This window comes from Chelmon rostratus, chromosome 18 (genome assembly GCF_017976325.1).
Source record: "Chelmon rostratus isolate fCheRos1 chromosome 18, fCheRos1.pri, whole genome shotgun sequence".
In the NCBI taxonomy this organism is placed as follows: domain Eukaryota; kingdom Metazoa; phylum Chordata; class Actinopteri; order Chaetodontiformes; family Chaetodontidae; genus Chelmon; species Chelmon rostratus.
In genome coordinates, this window is record NC_055675.1 from 20,685,524 (window position 1) to 20,705,143 (window position 19,620).

The 19,620-nt window shown below is 41.9% G+C and overlaps 1 protein-coding gene across 1 annotated transcript; it reads left to right on the plus strand.

The window, feature by feature from the left end:
- Window positions 1-2,109: 2,109 nt before the first annotated feature.
- Window positions 2,110-3,261, plus strand: LOC121622142 (5-hydroxytryptamine receptor 1B-like). The gene has a single exon (XM_041959005.1). The coding sequence runs from the start codon at window positions 2,110-2,112 to the stop codon at window positions 3,259-3,261; it is 1,152 nt and encodes a 383-aa protein (XP_041814939.1).
- Window positions 3,262-19,620: the final 16,359 nt, after the last annotated feature.

Consider the following 19,620-nt stretch of genomic DNA (forward strand, 5'->3'; position numbering starts at 1 on the left):
ATATAAACCGTCTGTTTTGGTAGAAGTGGACCGCCGAGCAAACTCCGTTCTGACTGACGGAGACTGCGAGATGCATTTTCTCCAGAAAAAGCGAGTGAATGGATTATTTTGTCAAGGCTTTGAAAGAGCATTTAGACCTTCATGTTCAAAAATCTCATTAACTGAATAAATGAAATGCAGCGTTTGGAGTTGGACTCTTAACCTCACTATTTCTGAAATCCTGCTACATTCAGGCATCGATGTCTATCCCTATTCATGTATCAGTATTGGTCTATTATATGTTGGCCGCTAAAAACAGCAGCATAGAAATGCCTAAAAGGTCCATTTTGTTGTGCAGATTTCATTTTTGTCACATGATTTTAGTTTACAGACAAGGAGGAGGAAGTTTAAACATCTACAGTTCAATGACAAACTCCATCTCTTAATGAAGATCCTGTGATATGATGGAAAGTGGTGGGTGATCATGAACTTAATTAAGAAACAGTGACTTCATTTCATTATCTATCCACCAGAGAGTGCTGACAAGGTCATTTTTATACAGTAAAATGTCAGAAATGTACGGAAGACCTGAGAGGCAAGTAAGGAAAAAATATTCTGGTGATGCACCAGAATGCTCATGTGTGTATGACTTAATAACAAGCACGAAAAAATCTTTCTGAGCTTCATACCTTTATTTTTCATCTATGAAACAGGTCGAACAGGTGGTGAAAATTGTGTTTTTGATATTGTATGTGTTTGCGGTTGTAATACTCATTTTGGCCACATGAGGCGAAAGTTTGCATTCTTGACTTTCTGTAAGTAAAAATTATCCTGAAAAAAAAAATTCACCTGCCAAAACCTTTTTTCCACCTGTTCTCAACTCAGGTGAGAAATCAATTTAGATCAGATTTAGAAAATGAATCACCAGATTTTTTTTGCTCACCTGCATCTCAGGGCTTCCGTACATTCACTAAAAACTGTGTCACAATTCTTGATATTGACAAATATCAATATCGGCATTCGCTTCAAAAGTCAGTCAGGCTCTAATGGAAAGGATCATTGAGAAAAGAAACGGGAAAAATTATAAAAAATAATAAATAAGTCCTTTAACATTTTAGAGGGAGAGAGAGAGAGGAGGAGGAGGGGGGGTGAAGAGGATGGGGGGAGAGGTAGAGAGAGAGAGGAGAGAGAGGGAAGTAAAGATAGAGAGAGGAGAGAGAGAGTTAGAGTAAGAGAGGAGAGAGAGAGGTAGAGAGAGAGAGGAGAGAGGAGAAAGCGAGAGAGGTATAGAGAGAGGGCGAGAGAGGAGAGAGAGAGAGAGAGGTAGACATAGAGAAGAGAAAGCAAGAGAGAGAGGAGAGAGAGAGAGAAAGGTAGAGATAGAGAAGAGAAGCTAGAGAGAGGAGAGAGAGAGGTAGAGAGAGAGAGGTAGAGAAAGAGAGAGGAGAGAGAGAGGTAGAGAGCGAGAGGTAGAGAGAGGAGAAAGCGAGAGAGAGGAGAGCGAGAGAGAGAGATGTAGAGATAGAGAAGAGAAAGAGAGAGGGAAAGAGAGAGAGGTAGAGAGAGTGAGAGAGGAGATAGGGAGAGAGAGAAGAGAAAGAGAGAGGTAGAGAAAGAGGGAGGTAGAGAGAGAGAGAGAGAGAGGTAAGGCTGCCCTGCGTTGGCAGTATAAAACCAGGAGTCAGACTTCAGCAGCTCTGAACTTGTGAGGAGACTCTGACAGGATTAAATACCAGATAACAAAGGCAACAAAGTATTTTTATTTGAACACCGGATGCTGATATCATTTGGAAAATAATTCTAATATCACAGAAAAAGATTTATGGATGATGAAGAAGCCGCTTTGTGCGTTATTTTATTTTCATTTCTTGGATATTTAAGTTGATTAAACATAAAGTGCTGCGGGTGAAGTGAGTAAGATGAAGAAGAGGAGGCAGAAATGCGTCTTTAAGGCAACACCTGTCGTCTGATTGATGGATGGCTGCTGCTGGACATGGAGCCGCTTTTATTTTGGCTTTACAGAAGGCGAGAAACGCGAGCGGTGGATGAGTATGTGAGTGATTTCACGCTGGTCTCCAGGCTTTCCTTTCAGCTCCATGACAGGGCGATCTGACGAGGGAAGGTGGAGGGATGGAGAATGCCAGTCAGCTCAAACCAACGCCTGTCATCTACGGAGAGCTGTTGAACATCTCCACCAACTACACCCATGCCAATTTCACGTCGAAAGCGGAGGCGAAAGACAGTAACTTGGCTTTCCAAGCGGGTCTCGCCGTGACCTTAGCCCTCATAACTTTAGCCACGACGCTCTCAAACGCCTTCGTCATCGCCACCATCTACCAGTCCCGAAAATTACACACCCCGGCAAACTTTCTGATCGCCTCCCTGGCCGTCACGGACCTCCTGGTGTCCATTTTGGTGATGCCCATCAGCGCGCTGTACACGGTCAGCCAAACGTGGACACTGGGGCAGGTGGTGTGTGACATCTGGCTGTCCTCGGATATAACCTGTTGCACCGCCTCCATCCTCCACCTGTGCGTAATTGCGCTGGACCGCTACTGGGCCATCACGGACGCGGTGGAGTACTCCAAGAAGCGCACGCCGGCGCGCGCAGCCGGCATGATCGCCACCGCCTGGGTGATCGCCATCTCCATCTCCCTGCCGCCCTTCTTCTGGCGCCAGGTGAAAGCCGAGGAGGTGACGAGCTGCAACGTGAACACCGACCACATTTTCTACACCATCTACTCCACCTTCGGCGCTTTCTACATCCCCACGCTGCTGCTCATCGCCCTGTACGGGAGGATTTACGTGGAAGCCCGAAAGCGCATCCTGAAGCAGTCGCACAACAAGCCGGGGAAGAGGCTCACCTCGGCGCACCTGATCACCAACTCCCCCGGCTCGGTGGCGTCCACGACCTCCTTGAACTACGGGACGAACGACACCTCCTCCTGTGACACTACCTCCTCCGCGAACGTGAGCCAAGTCAAAGTCACTGTGTCCGACGCGCTGCTGGAGAAGAAGCGGATCTCCGCCGCCCGCGAGAGGAAGGCGACCAAAACTTTGGGGATAATCCTGGGAGCCTACATCATATGCTGGCTCCCGTTTTTCATTTACACTCTTCTAGTGCCTGTCTGCGAGTCCTGCTTCCACCCGGAGTTATTTGACATTTTCACCTGGCTGGGTTACCTCAACTCTTTAATTAACCCCATCATTTACACCATGTCCAACGAGGACTTCAAACAGGCTTTCCACAAACTAATACGGTTTAAATGCTGCAGGGCATGAACGATGATTACCAGCCATAATAAACCCCCCTCCTCCTCCTCCTTCAGACTCATCTCAAATCATCTGTATAATGCCAGAAATGAATCAAACCCACCCACAAATATTTCACTTCCCAGGTTCCCCCCCAAGGGCAGCAACACCAACATCCCGATTGTTTATGATAATGTGGCTGCAGAATGAGCTTTGACCTGAGAGATGGTGCAGAGGACTGTGGAAATCTAATGACCTGCCATCCAGTCTGCATTGTGCTCTCTGACGGCGGCGCGTAATGAATGGCTGTCATTTCCTAACCATCGGAATGTTTAAGAAAGATAGGCGGCTTGTTGGTGCAGAGGATGTGATGATGTGGAAACCCGTGACTGGTGTGCAGTTGATAGTGTTGTTATAGTGACTTGGAGAAAGCCCATAGCCCCAGATGCAGGGGCCCCGCCTGTACGTGCTGCACTGGACTGTAGCCTACAGACTCACTTTGCCATATGAGTTTGACAGTCAACGTCAGTTGGCTTGTAAGCACAAACAGCTTAGGACTAAGCTATCATGAGCCCCAAGGGCAAAAAATAAGATTTGTGTTTCATTTTCCTGACTCAATAAGGGGAAATACTGGTGCCTACAACAAGTTTAGTTTAGTTCCTCAGACGTGCCTGGCCCGGATGGAGAAAAAAACAAGCATGATATCAGTTTGAGGAAAAGACGCAGGTTTGGTTTATTCTCGTGGCCAGTGTGTGTATTTTCTTTTCTTTTCTTGCTGTGACTGATGTTCACTTTAAACAAGGCTCCAAAATGAGTGTAAATGTACGAATCTGTATGCATCAGTGTGATTTTTACCTTAATTTCCTGAAGAGTCTGTTTTTTTTTGCTCAGTCGAATGGGTATCACACTGTAAAATAGTGCAAAGCGAAGAGCCGGTTCTATCTACCAGACCTCTTGTTAAAGATGCATTCTTAATTGTTAATATTAGCTTTGATGTTCCATTTCATGTCAGGCTAAACAAACACGATTCCAAATCTAGTCGAACAGGGTTGATGATGAACCGGAGGGTTCCTACAGGCTCCTCTGGGAATTTGGCATTTGTGTCTTCTACACGCAGAAAAGTTGTGGCGGATGATTTTTAAAATGCTGGAAAATGTCACGGTATTCTGATCAAAATCACCCTTTTCCTCCCACCGAACCGTCACATGTTAAATGTCAAGCTTTAGCTGCTGCTGATCCCTTAAAAGAACATTTTTGAAGGAAAAAAAATTTGTTTGCTCGCAGGATGTCAGAAAAAAAGATGCAAAAACTGCAATGAGAGCAACAGAAAACTGGTGGTTGAAATAATGCCCTGCATGTCCAGGACTGTAGCTATCACTGAGGACTCTGATGTTCCTCATCAGGAGCTGCAATCACTCACAAATTACACGTGGTGTGTTTAAAGGACCCGTCTGCAGTTTCTGCAGTGAAAGTTCTAACATTTGACAACACTTTCATGCCAAAAAAATCAACTAAACTTAAAGGATTTTCAACTTCAGCCTATTGCTCTGCTGGAAGTTCTTAGGAGAAGACATTTGATGATAAAAATATATAAAATCTAACTTAAAAGTTAAATAAATGAATTAAATATGGAGGAAAATGTTTTGTGGTGGGTACTGGGGTGTGTTGGGGACAGTGTTTTTAGTATTTTTTAAATCCCTGCTGCAGCCCTGTACATGTCGTGCAGTAATTTAGGAAATCTCAGAAAACGTGTAGGAACCCTGTCTGGTTAATTTTATGGAATAATTTTGGGAAATGGAATTATTCACTTTTCTGCTGAGAGTTAGATGCAACACTTGATACCACTCTCATGTCTGTTTATTAATAGTTATCCGTATAACTTCAATACTGCCTGCTCTGATTACGCTGTGGGACCCACAATGGACGGAAATAATCAGAATCCCAACAGCAGAACCAGAGATAATGACTCTTTCATTACACGTGTTCTTCTTCCTCGTCAAAACATGGAGCCTACATTACCCACAATGCACTGACAGTTCAGTCAGGAGATTGTGGCATGCTTTTCTAATTGAGGCTAATGTAGCCTGGAGCCTGTAGCCTGCAGCAGAGATGAGGAGCAGCTACAGAGGCCCGGTAAGCTCATTTCTTTCAAACTCCACACTAACATTTCATTTCCAAACTCGTAGTCTTCAAATGACGCTGACTCAAGTGACAAGGCTTTAAATAACTTCAATCACATGTCAGTAGAATTGTGTAAAATCACTAGAACTCATTGTTAAAAATGGAGCTAGAGAGGGATATGATTATCCTAGCTTAGCATAAAGACTGGAAGCAGAGGGAAACAGTTAGCCTGACCTCGTTCAAAGTAAAAAAAATACTCCCACCAACACCCGTAGACCTCAGAAACTACAACAGCTGTTTAATCCGTGCAAAAACAGAAATATAAAGGCAAAAAGATGTGGTGAGTCGTAACTATTTCCTGGCAAACAACAAATAATTACACCAAACAACTTCCCACTCAACCACGAACTGCTGTTTTCAGTCTGTGTAAGCATGAATTAATGTGTTATGGGTTAATTGTTGAGTTTCGGAGGTGTTAGTAGATGTATTTCAAACTTTAGACAGAGCAAGGCTAGCTGTTTCCCCTCGTTTTCAGCCTTCATGCTAAGCTAAGCTAACTGCCAGGTGACTCTAGCCGGTGGTATCAGTCCGCTCACCTAACACTCAGCAGGAAAGTTAAAGAGTCTGCTTAGGAAAATATCCACTATTCCTTTAATAAGAATCTCCTGAGCTGTGGAAATGGAAAACATGGATTTGTTTGCAAAATGAAAGAAGAAAAACTGCCTAACTGTCCCTGAAGAATACATAGATCTGTCAGATAACAGCTGCAGGGAGAAGCAGAAAGAGTCTGTGGAAAAAACAAAAAACCAAAAAAAAAAAAACCCCCAGACAATTAAAGATGACAGAAAGTCCTGCTGAATCACATCAAAGATGGCTGCCAGAGACTCGTGACCACGCTGGCTCCCACCCTGTCATGCGACTGAGCCACCTCTTCTGCAGCCATGTTGGATGTTCAAGCCAAATCACAGCGTGGACGCACTGTGGCCATCCTGCTCTACTGCAGCTCCGTGGTGAACAGCCTCTTTGTGTACAGTATTGATCAGCTCAGTGTGAAACTCATCTGGTGGCTCTGTCAATCCAGTGGACGTTGCATTTCATCCAGGTTAGCTTCTGCTGTACAACGCTTCTGCACACACAGGCGATGCACTGTAACTGCTCTGCTCTGGAGGATGAAATCCAACCCACTTGGAGCACAAAAAAGCACTGCTGCTGTTGTGAAAACTGAAAAAAAAAATCAATAAAAAGGTCTATGGCATCATGAGGTTTTGATAGTTTGCCCACATTGTCATTTTTTTCTGATCAAACATCTGTTTTAATGTGGTTCTGATGCACGAGGACGGCAAAGATTCACGACAAAGAGAACGTTGACATTTCTTTTATCGCTGTCAGAATCTGCTGTGGTATTTGGTCTGCTTGGTGATGATAAAACATTTCACAGATGTGAGCTGATGGATATGCTGTTTGTAACTTAATTAACCATCGGGGGAAAATAATCCATGAGGAAAATGTCAGTTATGAATGCCTAATGAAATGCACGCCTACTTTCTTTTTGTACTTTACTGCTGCATATCAGAATGTTTGCATCCTTCTCCATGAGGGGGATTATACATTAATGTGCACAGCTCAGCGCACATCCAGTATAATGAGGGTTTCGCCACTCTACAGAAGTTGGCCATTGTGTTACAGTGAGTAGGTTTAATGCAATTCAAACATGTTCAGACGTTAAAAGTGACAAAACTGCAGTAGGTGTGTCCAAAAAAAAAAGTCAGAATGCTGATTTAAAAACTCTGGATTTTTTCACCACGCAACGAGCTGAAGAAAATGAAATGGAGAGGCTAAAAATGTGAATAAATTGCCGACGGTGAGCAGCTTTAGAGAGATCCTGAAAAACAAAAAATCCTTTGGTTTCTCTTTGCTCCAGTTCATCGTTAGTCGTTTTTTGTAGGCTAACTGCAGAAACAGTATACCATTACAGGTGATATTTAGCAGATGGATCAGGGTCACAGCATCAGTGATGGACGAGTGACCTGTCCGTGGTGTTCCCCACCTCTCCCCCAGTGCATGCTGGGAGAGGCCGCAGCTCCCATGGCCTATCAGAGGTTTAGAAAATGGACGCATGTGATAATAGCCTCCTCTAACAAGGTTGTGTTTTCAGGTCTGTTTGTTTGTCTGTTTGCTCGTTTGGCTGCAGGAACCAACCCTGCCTCTCAAAAATGATCTTTGTATTCCATTAATTCCTGGATTGCTGTCAGTGGTGCATGAAGTACGACTTTCTTGTACCACGCAGAAGTTGTCTGGAGGTGGTTGTGGTGGATTCTGGCTGTATGAAGTGCAGGAATTTGACTGCTTCACATCCTGGGTGTGGTCAGGTTGTGGCACCTTTGGTAGAGGTGAGGGAACGGTGGCTGTTTTAAATACTTCAAAGGCAAACGTGTCTTTCATGTCTCCACTGACTTTTTTAAGGCTCCTTGTCAAGCTTTTTTGTACAAGTTTTCTATGTGAATCCTTGAGGTCTGGCAAACAAGTTGAATTAATTTCCTTCCTCACCAAACATTTGAAAAGCTTTTTTAAACCTGCGTTGTTTACATCCATGGCTAACGCTCTTCTTCTTCACCTCCTTGTCGTACAGCAGCGTTTCCTGGCGTGTTACTGCCATCTATAGATCAGTGAGTTAATACGAAACCTTATAAGCATTGTTAAAAAACTCCACAGCGAACCTTTAACATTTAAGAGCTCTGAGTGCCTGAACAGAACCATAATCATGCTTTAATTACCACAATGTAGGAAAAAAATACACTGGAGGTGAATATTATAGTTCTAGGTACAGATTCATTCGCTTTGCAGATTTTCTTCTATTAAAATCATTATGTTATGTTTATTGTGTTGATTAAAAAAAACTATCCTTTATTTTGTGGTGCTCATAGCTTTGAAAAAACAAACTGTGTCCTTCCAGAAACAGAAAACAGGAATGGCTCCTATGAAAACAGGGACTGCTTTCTGATCGCTCTCTGGGGGCTTAGGCAAAGTCTAATTATGATATTGTGCTTATTCTGATGTGTGTTCTAATTAATGGGAAAATGGGGGCATAGGGAGTCAGAAGGGGGGCTAAACTACTTTTCCCCCTGGTGCCCCCCATCAGGTTAATCCAGCCCTTCGTTTCAAACAAAACAAAGATCTTCTGTGGACTACACATACTTTTAACATGGCGTGATGTGGCATTTTGCTCTTTTCTCATCACTTAAAAGGCACATGTATCCTATGATTGTCTATTACTGTCTGTATTTAATTCACACCTGGATCCAGTTGCAAATTAAAATATTTTAAATGTTTACTAGTGTTAAAGGATAAACCTGGTGTTTCATTACTCTCAGCTAAACCCATGAAAAGGTCAAATCCAACAACATGTCTCCCAATTGGACTTCCTGTTCCATGCCCATTGGTTCCTACTGAAGATAAATAAAGTAAATCTAAAAAAAAACCCTTTTATTTCTAAAAAAGTCTCAGTAATTTCCCAAAACAGCTGCTCACTGTAGTTTTTATCAGACGTTACTCAAAAAGAAGGAAATAGCGCTTTTGTCGGGGACTATTTTCAGTGGCGGATTAATCCACATTTGTTGCTCTAGTGAGTATTTGTAGCAGTAGGACAGTGTGTGTGTGTGGGATTGAGTCAAAAAAAAAAAAAAAACTACAGTGTGTGTGTTAATAATGAAGGAACATGTCAGCCAGAGCAACAGTGAGGCTCATTGATGTGTTTTTAATAGTTTTTGGACAACAGCGGAGCTCTGTGGCTCAGAGACAGAAGATATATCCGGCTGTGAGACACACACAGTCGTTGTTAGTGGATACATCCACTGTTGGTTTTGGTCTTTTAATGGGATACGACAGAAGGAAAAATATAGAACCAGACTTGTCTTTTAAAATCACAAACTGGGAGGATTGCAGAGCCTTGGCAGAGGTAAAAGCTCTCAGAGTGACTTCTTGTTCAGCAGCATTACCGGCTGTCCAACCAAAACATTGTGCCGCTGCTCTGTAGCAAACATGTCCCTTTAAAAAAAAAAAAACGACAGATATCTTCATTTTTAACCAAACTGTTGGAATGTGACAGCATGATGAAACTGTCCAGCTCAAACTGGCCTCAGAAAAACATCCATCAAACCTTCATCGCATTAGAAGAAGCTCATCTTGGAGGCTAACAGCAAACCCTCAGCCAATGTCATTCTTCCCTTTTGTCAGAAATTAATATTGTTGGCTCCCTTTGAAATCGATCAGACCGCTGTGGCCCCCTGATTACTGTTTCCATGGTTTGATGCTCGGCTAAACCATGGCAACACAGGCTCTGCTGGAAATGTGTCATGCTGCTGAAGCCAAATAAACACATTGACTGGAATATAGATGAAGCCAGAGAGCCGATGTCACATCGCTGTACCTGTTTCTGAAATAATCAGCATCTTTATTTTAAAACTAGAAGCCGCATGTTGTTTCCTTCAGAAAATAGATGACTTTGAAGCAAACGGAGGCTGACTGTGAGATGTCTGTGAATATTTATCCTGCTGTCGAGGAAAAACCTGGAAACACAAATCTACTAGTCCCATTGGTGGTATTGTAACGTCTAATTTTCCAGTCTGCTCTGTAGAAAACAAATAAGAAATTGATTTCAAGCCCAAACAGAACGCTTGTTTGAGTTCTCATGTGTAGATGAGCTTTATTTCACAGTGGAAATGTCAGTCCTGAACCAGAACATTATCCTGTGATGCTTAAAAACAGCCTCCCTCTCTTCAGCTTTCACTGCTCATTGTCTCACCGACAGATTTTTCCCTCTCGATGGAATCACACATTTCATTGTGGTTCTCTGGTGTTTTGGCCTTGAAAGTGACTGTGACTACACAGTCCTGCACTGAATGAAGCTGAATGTGAGGCTTGTTAAAATGGCTGCTTTCACATTTTCCTGTTGTTTTAATAGAGGTTATTTGCCCGTGACTCCCAGAACACTGTATATGACAGTTGGAGAGTACCAGCAACACGTGCATGTACTCATAGAACTAGAGTTACATCAGGTAGCTTTAGGCATGGGAAGAGATCACGGTTCGGGGTAAAATAGATATGTTAGTTATGTTACTTAAGATACGTACATAAGTTAACATAGATTACGTATGTAACGTAACTTACATTACGTAACTTGAATACTTTATGTAAGATAAAATAAATCAACGCTGACTTTGACCATCCTCCTGCACTGAAAATGTTGTTGAAAATTTAAGTGTTAAAAGCAAAAGTACTCATTGCAGAAAAATGTCACACGTGACTGTTCCACTATTATATATGATGTCATTAGATTATCATGACTCATGCATTCATGTAAAAGCAGGACTGCACCTAATGATTATTTTCATTGTTGATCAGTCTGCTGACTTTCTCCTTTAATCGATTGATTGTAAATTTTTAATTGGGAAGCTGAAAACAGGCGTTGAGCAACGGAAAGGAAATAAAAAGGTAACGTTAATTAATTAGTTCGACAGTTAGCATGAACAGTTTTAAGAGCAGAATCGGGTGAACTTGTTCGGTTAACAGTCTGAATTGTTGTGTTTTTGTACCGTGCATTAGCTAGTTAGCCATGCACGGTAACATTAGCTAGCTCTAACTTAGTTTGTCGTGGTTTAACTTATAGCTGAGTAAGTTAAAGTTATTGTTTTTTACAGCACTGACTTTTCCCACTGCTGTCTTGAGACAGATGCGGATTAAAGACACATAATTAAAGACACAGGACACGATTTAAAACTAAGAAAGTGTTTTAAATCAAATTCACTCCCACAAACTGCAGGTATTATGATTAATGTAATATGCCAAATTGAAAGGCATAAAAAATGTGTTGGTGTATTTTGTAAACCAACACTTGAGCCTGCTGAAACTGACAACCAGAAGCTAAATTGTGTTGAAACAGAAGCCAGCTTGTTGCCAAAAAGACATAAATTTGTGGCTGTAACTAATAATTATTGTCATTTCCCATTAATGTGCCATTTATTTCCTCTACAAGTTGATTAATCATTCGTTTTATCTTTAAAATGTCAGAAAATAGTATAAAGCATTTCTGCCATCAGCAAAACAAAGCATTATTATGAGGGTTTACTCTTTTGTAAAACATGTACTTTGTGAATAAATCTCGTGTAGTTGACTTCCCTTAAAATCTGCCCTCTCGCTGTGTTTCAGGAGCGAGTCAAGCGGAGTGGTTTTTCACGAAAGCCAAAGTGGCCGTGGCCGTGGCTATAATAAAGAGCAAGCCGTCAGGTTTGAGTGGCAGAGAGTACGCCGAGGCTTTGGCCTGCAAGCTGAAGAAGCAGGATGAAGGCTGGAAGGAAAAAGCCCAGGAGCTGCAGCAGGAGTTGCTGAGGCTGCGACAGGAGCTGCTGATCACCAGAGCGACGTCGAACACCAGGATGGAGGCAGCAGGTAGGAGGAAGTTTTCAGATCCTTTACTCAAGTAAAAGTGCTAATAGCACACTGTGAAAATACTCTGTTAGATGTAAAAGTCCTGCATTGAAAATGTGACAAAGTAAAAGTCGCCAATGCAGTAAAATGTCCCTGTGACTGTTCTACTGTTCAGTCTGATCTCATGCATTCATTTAAAAGCAGGATTTTACTGTTGTAGTTGGTTGAGGTGGAGCTCATTTTAAACTCTTTTGTATAGGACCGCTTTTCATTCTGGATGAATCTGCAGATTGTTTTCTCCATTAATCGATCGATTGTTTGCTTTGTAAAAAGCCTGAAAATAGTGAGAAATGTGGGGACAATGAGCCCAAAGTGACGCCTTTGCAATGCTTGTTTAGTCCAACCAACCACATTACAAATACATTCAAGTTATGATAGCAATTAAATGGAAAAGCAGCAAATCCTCCCTTGAGTTCAAATTGTTCAAACATCATATTTTAGAAGCTCTTTTATGATTTGTGTGTGAAAATCTGAATTTGTAGTGAAGTAAAAAGAACAATATTTCCATCTGAGATGTCGTCAGTACAAACATGCAGTCCACTGTTTGTGCTTAAGTCACTGATCTGAGTACTTCTTCCACTGCCGATGAAGGTGATAGATGGATAAAAGCTAGATTGCAGGACCACAGGAAGAAGAGAAGAAAGAAACGCGTGATGACATGCGTAGGCAAGGTAAAGCTCCGAGAAACATCCCACTCCCAAACAAACAGAAACACGACGTCGCAGCACAGGAAACAAAAACACGGCAACAATAAAGACATTAAAACGAGCTCTCGCACACAGACGGTGAGGATGCATGGAGAGGAGTGAGTGGGAGGCTGTGTGTGTGTGTGTGCGTGTGTGTGTGTGCGCGTTCACTCAGAAACACACTTCAGCTCCTCCAAACCCGCCTGTGCATCAGTCAGCGCTCCCTCATCACCACTAACATATGCCCTCCTGCTTGAATTTTGCATGAGTTTTGTTATGCGATGAACTTGTCGTGAAAGCACCGTCGTGATAAATAATTGACCGGGAACGTACAGTATCTGCCTTCCACAGCGTGATGAACATCAGTGATATTTGCAGAGGAATCCTGATGAGCTGCTGCAGGTGTGAAATCAGCTCTGCTCGGCTGAAAGGCTCGAGACTCAAACCTGTCAGCGACAGAGGAAGGAAGCAGTCAAATCAATTTTCTGAAGGAAAAGCATCAGTATGACAGTGGAAACAACCTCCAATAAAGTCCTGGATTCACATTCTTACTTACCGCAAATTGGGCATCAGCACTAAAATGTACTCAAGTGTCAAAAGTCAGTGGTGGAAAGTAACTTTTACTCAAGTTTTGTAGTTAATTGAGATCCAGCATTTACTATCTACTTCTACTCCACTCTGTATAAAAGGGAAATACTGTACCTTTTACTCCACTACAAGGTTAAGATTTAACACATATGACATATAACACTGTTAGTTCAAACTGGCTCCCCTTTGAGCATCTACAACAGTAAAATGCTGTTCAGTAATAATACTCTATTAATGTCACATGGAATCATATTCAGGGGATTTTACTGTACAACCAGTACTTTTACTACTGATACTTTAAGTACATTTGCTTGATAGCACTTCTGTACTTTTTCCTACAGGAGCTTGTATGCAGTACTTTTATCTTTATGTATCATTACATTGTTGGTTTGATTCTTTTTTTTAAGTAATTGATTTAAGTACTTAGTACTTATTCTTACTACCAACGGTGAAGAGGAGTAAAATTTAATTTGGCTATCTGGTGAAATTGTTGCATCTACATCTTTACAGCAAGTTGAGAAAGGACATGGGGAAGAACCAAGGGGAAAATAGACAAAAAGAGAGAAGAAAGAAAAAAGCAGAGAAAAGATATAAAGAAAGAAGGACGATAGCAGGAAATGAGGAAACCAGAGTCAGCAGCCATGCTAATGGTCCTATGAGGCTGTACTTTGACACACTGGTGCTTTGAGCTAAATGCTAACATTAGCCTGCTAATATTCTCACAATGACAATGCTTACAAGCCAACCACATTCAGTGTAGCATGTTAGCATGCTAACATTTGCAGCTGAGGCTCGTGGGAATGTCAGTTGTGCATGTGTTTTGTCATACACCAACTTACTGGACTGGTTGTTGAGATATTTTACTTAAAAAAACACAAATGTGACATAAACTTTACGGCTCTGTTTCAGTTACGGTTGTGCTGAAAAGTCCCAGAAAGGAGGAGTACTGAGAAAGGCTGAGAGTTTGGTTCCATCATGGATGGAGAGGCGTGTAGAGCCTACAGAGGGAGTTGGAGGTTAGTCAGCCTTGTCAAAGAAGCTCACTCCAGGTGAAGCTATTTACTTACAGGTACGTCTTACACAGCAACGCACAACTGATGTCTCTGGTCACTAACGTCCAGGTGGTGATTAATAGATTTTTAACACAGGGGAGGGTCCAAATCCGAACCCAACTTAATACTAACCCTACCCCTGTAGTAAAAACTGTATCTGCAGTTGTGTCTCTAGCAGTGGCGTGCACAGACTTGTTGAAGGGCAGGGGCGAAAAGGAAAAAATGGGCACATATAGCGTGTCCTCGCCACTGAAGAGGGCACTTTAACACGCGCTTTGGCTCCCAGGGGGCACTTTAGCACTCGCTAATTCTTGACTACATGTTGCTAGTTGTCACTTTGATCGTGAATGTCACAGCAGAGTAGAGTATATAGGCTACAATATAGAACATAATTGAGTATTTGTCGTATATAGCTTCGGCAATATTATAGAACAAAGCTGAAACTAACAGAAGAAGCCGTCTTTAACTTCAGCACCACGGACAGCGTCATCGTTTTATGAATACACAGATAAAGGATCGATGAGTCAGGAAGGCGAGACTAAAATATTCAGCCAAACAACTCTTCCGCCCCTGAAATTCTAGGTTAGCAGGGGGGATGACATCCTTCCTCATCCCCCTTCAAATCACCTACTGCTGACGTTGATCGCAAACATAAAACATGTCTAAAAAATGACTTCCTGTGACCTCCAGGGTCACAATGTTCCCAAACTGCCACTGTTCCTCCTCCGGTTGTGAATGTTTATCCCACAGTTAGAAATGTCACAGGTGCAAAGAGAGGTAAACTGTCTGCTAAAAAAAGCTGCAGCACCAGCGTAATGAATGACTTTAATAGTACCTCTCATTGTAGGTCATTATTTAAGATGACAGCGGGCACATTATGAAAGCGAGCGCAGCAATGATTAAAATGATCATTCAGATTCTGGACAAGGCAGGAAGTCTGAGCTCCCTGTGAGGTTCAGGATGGAGGTGAGACTCAGACTTTATTGAGATGACTAGATGGTTGAACTTGTGCTTCTTGTCTTCGGAGACACTAAATCGAATCACATGTTACAGGAAATCACATCGCAGTCGGCTCTACACAGACCTTTCTCTGCATGACAAAAAAGCAACATCTTGCAAAAAGAAAAGTATGAACAGAACATAATATTCACCCCAGCAGTTACCTGTTGTTTGGTATATATGTTAAATATTCAGGTAAACATTGTAAACATTTTTATCACAACTGAGAAGAAAAAACCTTCACACAGAGAGGAAGAGGAACATAGTGACTCTGGAGAAACACTGTACATACATATTTAATGTGAGTTTTGTCTTTCTGGCCTGGACTGCGCTGAGGGAACATGATAAATGCATTACTATGATAAATTCTTTACAGTGTACATAACTGGACCGGAATACAGAGATGGCCAATCAGGACAGCTGAAAATGGCTGTGATGGAAGTGAATAACTACTCGAGGATTTACATAATATTTCACCGCCCTTGACATGGAACATGCTTGTAGGCGGACATGCATGGGTGTATTATTTTTTCTTTTTATGTTTCAACACACCACTTGACAGAGAGTTGCATCAGCCAATCAGCTGTTTAGATTTGAGCCTCTAAGTTCACGTGTGTTTAAGCCTCAAGTATGGAAGCCGAGACCGGCTGCGTTTGCAACTCTCTGTGTTTTTACTGCTGCTATTTCAAGATCAGAGTTAATTATTTTGTCATCTCGAGACAACAGAGCTCTTTGTTTTTTTTTATAAATAATTTGATATAATATGATAATTTAAGATTTCTCAGCGTGAACTATCACATACACACACCGCTCTGTGGGCTGGGTTTGGGAGTTTCAAAGCAAATCATGTGAACTTTTTATGAACTTCTGGCATTTGCAAGAGCATTTTCCCATGTGGTTTAACATGAGGGTATTTGTTTTATTATAATTTACTGTAAGGGACTTAAAGCAGACTGGTCAGCAGGCTACAACCAAAACAAATCCCACTGGTGGAGGAGAACTGTACAAGAAACACAACAAAGTCTGAATGTTACAATAAAGTATGCATATAAATAAGATAAAAGGTCGTTTCTCTCATTAATTACAGCGTTTATCAGAGATCAGGTCAAAAAGCTTTAAAATGCCTAAACTGTCCAACAATCTACACACATCCCTTCGCATAAATTTGGATTTTTAGATATTAGAAATTCTCCAAATTTGAGGCAAACATATGTTTTCAGGATTGTTATTAGTGGACAGACGACTGAGTTTAATACAACTTAGTGTTAGAACTGCCTCATGAGGCACACAGGCAACATTTAGTGCTTCATTTTTAATGATCAAATCGCATTATTTTACACACTAAACTAAGAATTTATATCCATTAATCTTAATATGAAACATTCACTAATCCTTAAAGGTGAATTATTTGTGCAAAAAAAGATGCATTTAATATCTAAAAGTCAAACATCTCTTTAAAAAAGCCTGAATTTATACTCCTCTGTGTCCTAACACTAACCCTGAATTCATGGTCAAACATTTGCCAGAATTTACAAGATCAGTGGGCTCTTCATCACTTAAATAAACAAAGAAAGTTATTAAAACTATTCATCATTGAAGTAAGAACAGGAATATTTAGGGATTCACTTTGGCCTGTTCAAGATTAAATTCTGTAATTGTATCCCTTAAAGTTTACTTGAATTAAGCACATTTTGCTTTAATCTTAATGTGAAAGGTGTGGAGGGCTTTAGAGGTGCGCAATCATGCCGTTTAATGTAAAGAAACAATGAGAAAAATGAGTTTCGACTCCATTTTAAACCCTGCTGAATAAAACTCAGAACTTTTCTGTTATTTTTTGAGTTTTGGAGGTACAGCAGCGATTTGTAATGTCATGTTTATTTTGGAAAATAGGGACTATCAGGCCTTCAGCCGTAGATGATTCACAGGCAAACAAGCACCAAACTTGTTTGCATAACAGTCTCTGCTGTATTGCTTCGTGGCAGCGAGGCCGGGCTGCATGGGAGAAGAGGAGCGGTATGCTGATGAGCGAGAGGAGGCGATATGCGAGACAGACCGCTGGCTTGGCGGGGCGGCGACTGGGTGAGTGGGTGTAATGATGCCCTCATCTCAGGAAAAACATGTCAGTCCTCCTGGCAAACAAAGCTGAAGTTGTTGTCAGCGACAGCCTGGAGCTCGGAGAGAAGAGAGCCTGGGACTGACTGAGCGGGTGCCCGATCACATCCGGGACCAGCTGGGGAAGATCTGGGCCGAGGACGTGGACGAGAAACAGGGTGAAAACCCGAAATCCTGCTGGTTCACGCTCACGTTTGGGTTTTTCCCGACAAGCTTCCTGTTGCGGAGACGCGAGTCCAGCATGCCACTTTTAAATTTCTATTTGTGCATGAGTTAAAAAAGCAAGGAAAGGTTAAGCTTTAGTAGCTTTGATGCATTGAAGCTCCCTCTTTAGCATTTATAAGCAGAATAAACATTTAATAACATCATAATGTGGCTGTTAGCAGACATAACGACAAGTCAAAGTGTTTATTAATGTTCAGTACTTATAACTATATTAAAACTTCTTCCATCAAGATGGATTTTATATTATTACAGCCATGTTTTGCCAGTTTCATCAGGCGTGCTGCTTCCAGTCTTAATGCTAAGCTAGGCTAACCATGTCCTGCCTTCAGCTCTGTTTAATCTCACGCTCTGAGAGAAGGCAAAGGAGTGCATTTTCTGCAATGTCGTACTATTTTCTTTAATCACGAGGAAGCAGAAACACTCATTTGGGTAATTTCTTTAAAGGCTCTGACAGACACTTGTATATTCTGCAAAGGTTTTTTATATTTGAGCAGAATATGCACATGAAAGCCAATATTTTGGAAACTTGCAATGAACACCTCATCCCTCTTTTCTTGATATTTATAGATGAAACTATTGATGAGTTAATGCACGAATTGAATCAATCATTATCTGCAGCTCTCAGTTCAACACAGCTCTTTTGTCGACCTAAATCACGTCCGGTGCAGCATTTCTGCAGGTGAGAGGTTTCCATCCCCGGCCCAATCTCCACCCAGCTGTCATGTCGCTGCCTTTAAACAAGCGCTCCCAGTCCCACGTCTTCCCTCAACAGCTGCTGTGAGTTTTAGAGACTCACAGGCAGCTCCTGTATAATGAATTTATGCAGCTGTCCTAGCATCGTTGAGTACGTGTCGTCTCAGTATCTCCCTGCATACATTGTGCTTGAAGACATCAGCTCTCTCAACCTTTTTGGATCTCATGGATCAGGTTTCAGAGGCAGCAGCGTCCCCGAGCACGCCCACTCAGGTCCGAGCACACATCACTCCTCACAATTACACGGCTGGTTTAAAGCACGCCATTGTTGTGAGGGTCTGCTGCGGAGCCTCCAAGGAGACTTTCCCGAGTGTTAAAGCTTAACCAAGCCGGCGTCTGTGCAGCATCGACAAAACGACATCAAACCAATACGAAGGAGGCCGTTCTGGTTGACAACTGTTCATTTACCAGGCAGATTATTTAGCTCACAAATGCTGCTAAATAGTTTTAGATTGCTTGAAGAATACTTGTGTAAACTTAAAGAACAAGAAGTATTTTTCTTGATACAACCACTGCAGACACAAACTGTGTCTCTCCTACATTGTTTATTCACACGTTTTGAACATCTCTTACAACCATTTCATTTTTTTCTTACATGCTATATGCTCAGTCAATGAGGAGCTCAATATTCAGCTTTAACCACCAGATGTTGTGTGAATTAATGCAGAGAATTTAAAACGAGGTTACCAAATTACATTTACTCTCATTGCTGAATTCAGCAGCTTCTGACAGACTTTGGAAGGTGAAAAGCTGCTTGAAAACTCACGAAAGGCAAGAAACACACAGCGTATGTGTGAGCAAACTTTAAATAAGGTAAACAACAGATGCAGTCTAAGAGGCAGAAAAGTCAAAAGAGAGAAAAATGAACTCCCGTGACATCAGATGATCTTTAATCATCCGTTATGTGTCATTGAATCTGTTATGGGGTTTTTGGATTGCAGCTGTGTTTTGGCCCTCGAGCGTCAATCAATGCGCTGTGGAGTCGTGGCGTCGAACGCCGGCGAGGTTGCCGGTGTGAGTCGGGAAGTGAACTGGGCGTAACTCCTCTGTGGTGAACAGTTTCAGCTTGAGGGGATGTGAAATCAGAAGGAATGCTAGAAATCAAACACCTCCACTCATTGCTAAATGAGTCGAAATGTTTAATGTGGATCTGAATACAGACAGAGACAGAAGAACAAAGCACAATAAACTGCAAATAAAAGTCTCCATCTCCAAAAGTTTAGGCGTCACAACTTCAAATCTCCCTCTTTTTAATCCTGGATGGAGGAGAAACCAACAAACCCTGATCGAGGACCTCAGAGACCTGCTGGTGATGCATGGCTGCAGCAGATCTCTGTCAGAGGAAGAACCTTGAGCTGGATTCTGACTTC